We start from the raw sequence: 7,168 nt of genomic DNA on the forward strand, positions 1-7,168 counted from the left end.
CACCGCGACCTCACCGCTGATGTCCAGATCCCCTCTGGATCCCCACCACAGGGAGTCCGATTTCCCTGGGTAATTCCAGCCCCGGCTGGCTGTGGGTGCTGTGCAGGGACCCCATCCCTCCAAAATAAACCTCCCCGCTGTTCCCAGTGCTGGTCGCTGGCAGGGTGGTAGAGGCAGCCAGCGGGACGCGTGGCAGGGAGCACGGCTGTATCTCGCGTGTCGTTTTTGGAAGCAGAGGGGGCGGTGGGTAAAAGCGGGCTTGGGATCCCGCCGGCAGGCACGAACCTGACTGCGGACTGCAGCTGGCAGCGGCTTGCTGCCAGGCTGGGAGCGGATGCACCTAGACACTGCAGAGGTTTTGCTCGGACTTTGGTTTGGGCAGCGTTTCCATCGGTGACTTGGGCGAACTTGTGTCACGCCACCGGAGCGTGCCGTGCTGCAAGGGCTCGTCTGAAGGCGGGAGGGTTTGAGGCAGAAGTTAATTCAGTGAAGCCCTTGCAGCACCACAGGTTGTGCTCCAAGAGCTCCCTGCCCAGCGCAGCATGGCACCCTTGTGTGCCGTGCAGGAGGTGGGGTGGTCTTGTCCACATGGGGATTTGGATATCGTGTGCCAGAACGGAGCTATTCCCTGGAAGAAACCTCAGGAGGTGTTTGGAGAGTGTGACTTGCAAGGGGCAGCCAGAAGGACTGGATTCCTTTTGGAGAACAGAAGAGGAAGCTTTCACATGTATTAACACATGCATGTGTCTCCCAGGTTTGTCTTGGTAGAAGGCAATGTGCAGCTTTTCCTTCCTGTAGATGAGTAAGGGAGCCTTAGTGGAAATACTGGAGAAAGAGCTCCTCCACAGCAGGCCTAGTGGCATGGGGGCAAGGTTGTTGAGGAGCTTGCTGAGCCTTCTCCAGGGAAGAGGGGGAAGATGCCACAGCAAGCTGACCCAAGCAAGCTCATCTGACCTGGATCTTCATGTGCACTTGATCCTCACTGAGATGGGGTGGGAGTAAGGGTTAGCTGTCCTCTCGAGCTGCCTTTTAACCCTCAGGATTTAAGAAATACTTTAGTAATTGCTCCATAACGTTCTAAAGCCTGGCTTTGGCTGGCAGCCTTGCCTGGCACCCTTCATATAACTTGATCTTCTGAACAAATCCCCAAATGTCACAACTAAGCACTTGAGGCAAGGCTGGCTGTCCTCTTGCCTTGCCCTGCAGAGCCCATGATCAGCACAGTAAGCTGCAAAACAAGCCTCGGAAGGGGGCAAGATCCATCTCATCTGCTGCAAACAGGGTAAGGCCTGCAGAGCCCCATGGAGCTCATGCTGGCTTTGCCGTTTGTCCTGAGAGGTGCGTGGCTGTTCGTAGCTCGGGGTTGTATGGCCAGTTCTGTTTTGCATGCTCTGAGCTGGGTGAGACTGGGGATGGTTGCCTATCTCCAGCTTAGAGTGGCACCGAGTCATGTGCCTCTGAATGCCCAAGCAGACACCAGAGTGCCCAGGCTGGTACCACTGCTTAGGGTAACACCCAGCAGACCTCCTTCCTGTGCTGTGCTGCAGCTGACACAGTGGCTTGCCTAGTGAATCATAACTGTCATTGAGAGCTGAGCTTTTTGCAGATGCTACAGCATTAGCCGCACACCTTGGCCAAGCTCCAGCTTGGACGATTCCACTCAGGCAAGTTAAATGCTCCCTGTCACCTTTGCCAGGCGCAGGGCTGTGCTGTTCTGTCTGTGAGCGCTTGGAAACTTGTTGGGAGCTGTTTAACAGTTGCTACTTTCCCTCTCCGGCTGTTTTCTGGCTGGATGTAGGGCATTTGTCTGTGGAGCAGGGCCGTGAGGCTGTGAAAGAGGCTCTGTCCACGCCAGGCAGTTTATTTGCCAACAAAGGTTGGCTTTACTTTTCTTACCAGACCCTCCTCTCTGCAGGCTGCTGAGGGCTTTGGGGGGATGCAGTGTAAGTGGTATCAGTTTTGGAACCCACCACTTCCCATCTTAACTCAAGTGATGGTTCATCAGGATATGGCTATAATTAGATCAGGCTGTCTTGTTTGTTAATCCCCATTCAGCTGCCAAACTTGGCAGTGGCAGTGAACTTTGGGCCTTTTTTAGGACTGCTGTCAGTCTCCCCTGGCAAAGATCATGGGGAAATGGCGCCTTTGCTCCTCTCCTTGCTGCCACAGCCCATGGGCACAGGCACATTGCCGTCCTCTGTCTCTCACAGGGGCTGCTGAGCTGTCATGGGAAACACCACCAGTGAGCGAGTGTCCGGGGAGCGCCATGGCTCCAAGTCCCACCGCTCGGATGGTGCTGGTACCCCCCACTCTGCCAAGGAGCACCCGCACAAGATCATGGTGGGCAGCACTGATGACCCCAGTGTTTTCAGCTCACACGACTCCAAGGTAAGGGCTGGCTTCTGCCCTCCCCGTCCTGCCCTCTGGGGCCCTGGCTGGGGCTTCAGCTCACTGCTTGTGCGGGGCTGTGCTCCTGACCACGTGAAGGGTGTGTGGAGGGCTGGCAGGCTGGAGGAGCTCATGTCTGGGATGTGCAGGTGAGCTGGTAGAGGCCCAGGGGACATGAATGTGGTCCTGTTTGTGTCTCAGTCAACCTCTGGTTTTCTTTGCTCAGATTCCTGGGGACAAGGAGTTTGTGTCCTGGCAGCCTGATCTGGAGGAGGCAGTGAAACCATCCCAACAGGCTCGTCCTACCGTCATCCGCTGGGCTGATGGAGGCAAAGAGGTCTTCATCTCTGGCTCTTTCAACAACTGGAGCACCAAGATCCCGCTCATCAAAAGGTAGCTGGGCCCTCGAGTCACTCTCACTCTTTCTCAGGGGGTCTTTTCACTTCCCTGTGCTAGCTGCTGCTCCCTTTGCTCACCTGGCTTTTCTCAGTTCAGCCAGGCTGGAGCATCTGAGCACAGACACGTCGTCAGCCACTTCCCTGGGTGGTTGTGCAGTGGGAGATTATAAAAGAGAGGGATCATTCTGCTTGCCCAGCTGGTAATCCTGGCAGCAGAGCCCTGCCCAGGTGTGCAGCAGTCCTCTGGAAGCTGTCAGCTCTTGCCTTCACTATGGCCTTACCCCATGCCTAGTTGTGTTGTTGCCAGCAGGGCTTATTTCTTTGTTCCTCATAGGTCTTCTTGACCTAATGATGTTTTTGCTGTTCTGCAATACATTTGTAATTTCTGTGGAAACACTGTGTAGGACTCTGGGCTTAGTCCCAGCAAGGCACCTGGAATGGGCTTATCCCAATTGCAGGCTTCACAAACAGAGCTGCCCCACTTGCTGCCCATGCCCCACAGTGCCAGCACAGGGGTAGATGCTCTGCCCACGCACCCTCCCCATTGTCTGTCACATCAACTCTCCCTGGGCCTGCAGGGCTGGCCTGGCTCCTGTGCTCGTGCTGCTGGACTCCTAGGGGTCTGAAGTGCTCTGGTGCTCTGAACACTCATGCCTGTTGCGTCCACGCCTCAGATCACCAGCAATCCAGAAGCCTAACCCTGCATGAAGCCATTGGGATAGAGGGGCTGGGCAGTGTGTGACAAGGTGCTGTTTTCTGGGAGCCCATGGAAGAGCAGCATCCAGAGCATCACCAGGGTAATGTTGTCTCATGTCTGTTCTCACTGCACAGCCACAATGACTTTGTTGCTATCCTGGACCTCCCAGAAGGAGAACACCAGTACAAATTTTTTGTGGATGGCCAGTGGGTCCATGACCCATCTGAGGTAATGTTCAAAGCTTTATCCCTGTAGAGCACATCTTCTTCAGGGGACTAGACATGATGTAACTGCAGCAGAGGGAGAATGGGAAGAGCAGAGGGTATCTGCCAAAACAAAAGGACCATGAGTACTATCACAGACTGGTTCCTCTGGCCTTAGACATGCTGCATGGGAGCGTTTTGGGGGTACTGAGGGGCAGGGAAACACCAGAAGGCCTTTAAGTCCCATTTAGAATTGACTGCATAGGAAGATGTGCCTTAGGGTCAGCAGGTTCTCCTTCAAAATGAATCACAGTAGCAGTATGGGAAGGAGAGAACACTCAGCCATTGGCATGTAGGAGGATGGAGGATGAAAACAGGAGACGATGAAGGAAGCTGGGAGTATAAGGAAATCCTCCCAGGGTAAACAGCAGACATCTGCAAGCATAGAGCAGAGCCAGGCCCTGGCCACCTGTGCTCTGAGGTAATAGCATCTTGTACTGGGAGGATGTAGGCAGCATTGAGTGTGCTTAGTTGGAGATGGACATAGGAAGAGTCTTACCTCAGTTCTCTCCAGCCCGTGGTCACCAGCCAAATGGGGACAATTAACAACCTGATTCACGTCAAGAAGTCTGACTTTGAGGTGTTCGACGCTTTGAAGGTGGATTCTCTGGAGAGCTCAGAGACCTCAGGTCGGGGTGAGTTCTGGTGGCATTACAGCTTTGCATGTGCTGTTGTCCTCCTCTGCTCTGAGTCTCTCTGCTCTGGGGGGAGCAGCCCCCCAGACTAGAGGAGTGGGCCTGCACCCAGAAATAGTAGTGTTTGGCAGCATGACCTCAGCAGCCCACAGCTGAGGCCTTGTCTCTGGGAGGGGCTGTGCTGGTGTGCTAGCACTGTCCAGAGCAGAGTCCCTGTGCACGGCTGAGGTGGCTATTTCAGCCTGGTGACCATCGGGTACAGCAGCCCCTTCTGTCTGCTCAGCTGTGAGTAAGTCATCTGATCTGGGGGACAAGCTAGGCAAGAGCAGGACCCAGGTTATTTTCAGCAGCTACTCTTAACTTTCATGCCAAGGTAATTTGTCCTAGCCCTAGCTCATCAGAAGCCTCCCTCTCCACTTGTGTTACTGCAGCAGGTAAGGTTACCACGCAGACACTGGCCTTGGCTCGGTGTGTGGAGCTGGTGTGGTCGCTCAGTCAGGTTTCAGCCTGAGGCACCCTGAGCAGGACCTGCTAGCCCTGCTACAAACCCCACCTCAGAATCAGCTTGGCTCCATGGCCTTTCCCTGCCTTGGCAAAGATGCTTCATTGGAAGGAAGCCAGCAAGATGCAGCAGGTCCAGGGAGGTGGAGCATTTCTGGGTGCTGATTGTTCCAAACCCATCAGGTCAGATGCGGCCAGGACACATGGCCAGTCCAGCTCCCAGCAGCCACAGGTCCCTCACAAGGGTTGAGCAGCTGCTCAGTCTGGACTTGCCCTTCCTCGTCAGGCAGTCCTGCAGCACCCGAGAGTGTGCAATTGTACTGCTTGCTGTGCCCCTGCTGCCAAGGGTACAGCTCTGGGACGGGCTGGCTGCTTGCTGCAGGGAGAGGGACCCCGCTGTGCTGAGAGCCGTGTGTAGAGTCTTGGGGTGGATGCCAGGGGGTGTTTGTTAGGTGTAAGTGCATGTACTTGGAAATGCCCAGGGCTTGCCTGCCGGCCCATTCTGCTGTGACAGGGCTGAGCTGTTGCTGTAGGATGCATGGCCATGGCTTGTGGATGATGTTTGCGCCTGAAAGACCCTGCTGGGTTCTTCTAGCTTTTTGGGAGCTGCTCTGTGCTCGCTGGCCCTTTTGCCATTTCCTGTCTCGTCCTTCTCCAGACTTATCAAGCTCACCCCCTGGGCCTTACGGCCAAGAGATGTACGTGTATCGGCCCGAGGAGCGCTTCAAGTCCCCACCCATCCTCCCACCTCACCTTCTCCAGGTCATCCTGAACAAGGACACCAATATCTCGGTGGGTAACAGCATGTGGCCCGCACAGAGAGTGCCACACTGGTGGGAAGGGGAGTCCTGGCTGCAGGGAGCCCCGTGGCTGGGGCCTGGCTCTTGGCTCTTCCCATTAACCACACTGGCTTGGCCCCTTGCTCTTGCCTGTTGCTCAGCTGAGCTCTGTGCCTGTTCAGAACAGCCAGAGACAGCAGCAGCTCAGACTGCCTGACCTGGCAGCTCCCCGTGCTGCCTGGGGCTGGCAGGATCAGGGCTGCTGTTCCCCTGTGACATTCCTTTTCTTCTAGTGCGACCCTGCTCTGCTGCCCGAGCCCAACCACGTCATGCTCAATCACCTCTATGCGCTCTCCATCAAGGTAAGGGCAGGTGTCCCCAGGCTGCTGCGGGGGAAGGGGAGCTGCCCTGGCTCCCAGGAGCCCATAGCATCTGCAGGCAGCAGAACCTAGACAGCTGGTGGGTGCAGGTTGGTGGTACAGGGAGCAGTAGACCCACATGAGGGGGGCCTGGCTGGCCAGGGGAGTGTGGCATGTGCAGGGCTCTAGGTTGTGTTTTCCTTACAATTCCCTTCAGCTGCCTCCCTGCAGTGGGGTGGAGCTGAGCAGCCCTGGATCTCCTGCTGTGTGCCAGACCCTCCTCTTGTTCTGCCCTGACTACCTCTCCTGGGTGTTGGATGGGTCTTGCTGGCTCTGAGACTTACGGTAGCAGGAGCTGGGCCTGCAGCAGCTGCTTCATGCTGGCTGCCCCAGGGTGCCCCCATGCCAGGCTGGCAGGGCTGGGGGGCACAGCTGGGCTGGCACAGCCGGGCTGCCCTGAGCTGTGTCTCCTGCTGGCCACTGACGCTGTGCCCTGGCAGGACGGGGTGATGGTGCTGAGCGCCACGCACCGCTACAAGAAGAAGTACGTCACCACCCTGCTCTACAAACCCATCTGAGCCCAGGCCTCGCCCACCCCCACGCAGGACACCGAGCGCCGCTTCGTCTGCACACGCTGCGCCACAGGACTGTGAGAACTGGCTGCTGGCTCCAGCCTGCAACCTGGCTCCAGCCTGCAACCCGGCAGGGACACAGGCCCCTGCCGGCAGCCCAGGGATGCTGGGGCCTGTGACACTGTCCCACGCTGCTGGTGTGGTTCGATTTAACCCTTGGTTTCTGCCCACCTACAGCTCCCCTTGGCTTCTGTCAGCCTCTGGGGCCACTCTGCTGCTCACCAGAATAGCCTTTCCTCACGCCCAACACGGAAAGGGCTTCACCCTACCCATCTTCTCCAGCTTGTGAGGGCCCTGAGATGGTCCTGGCACTGCCACCAGCCCGAGCCTCCAGGAACAACATGTACCTGCTGAACATTACTGTGCTGTCCTGGTGATGAGCCTCCGAGGCCACAATGCTCCCTAGGGCCTTTGGGACATGCCAGCTTGCCACCTGCCCCCTGTGCTGCAGCCCTGGCTGTGGGACTGCCTTCCTTCTTGTGCTCCCCAACTTTGAGGACTCCTCTTAGCTCTGGC

At 56.7% G+C, this 7,168-nt stretch overlaps 1 protein-coding gene across 2 annotated transcripts; it reads left to right on the forward strand.

Moving 5' to 3' along the window:
* The first annotated feature begins 2,226 nt into the window (after window positions 1–2,226).
* Window positions 2,227–6,598, forward strand: PRKAB2 (protein kinase AMP-activated non-catalytic subunit beta 2). 2 transcript variants are annotated; one of them, XM_054384353.1, is made up of 7 exons: window positions 2,227–2,388; window positions 2,615–2,781; window positions 3,618–3,711; window positions 4,261–4,381; window positions 5,541–5,674; window positions 5,955–6,023; window positions 6,521–6,598. In XM_054384353.1, exons 1-7 carry the CDS (start codon window positions 2,227–2,229, stop codon window positions 6,596–6,598), a joined length of 825 nt encoding a protein of 274 aa, XP_054240328.1. The 2 variants fall into 2 exon arrangements, with proteins under 2 accessions (XP_054240328.1, XP_054240329.1); XM_054384354.1 differs by having other exon boundaries at window positions 4,261–4,375.
* Window positions 6,599–7,168: the final 570 nt, after the last annotated feature.

This window comes from Indicator indicator, chromosome 10, assembly GCF_027791375.1.
Source record: "Indicator indicator isolate 239-I01 chromosome 10, UM_Iind_1.1, whole genome shotgun sequence".
NCBI classification, from domain to species: domain Eukaryota; kingdom Metazoa; phylum Chordata; class Aves; order Piciformes; family Indicatoridae; genus Indicator; species Indicator indicator.

Excerpts from the sequence above, each read along its gene's own strand:
- PRKAB2 (XM_054384353.1), top strand. The coding sequence starts at position 2,227 with ATGGGAAACACCACCAGTGAGCGAGTGTCCGGGGAGCGCCATGGCTCC. Across the intron at positions 2,389-2,614 it reads TCAGCTCACACGACTCCAAG|ATTCCTGGGGACAAGGAGTT; the intron begins GTAAGGGCTGGC and ends TTCTTTGCTCAG. Across the intron at positions 6,024-6,520 it reads TCTATGCGCTCTCCATCAAG|GACGGGGTGATGGTGCTGAG; the intron begins GTAAGGGCAGGT and ends GTGCCCTGGCAG.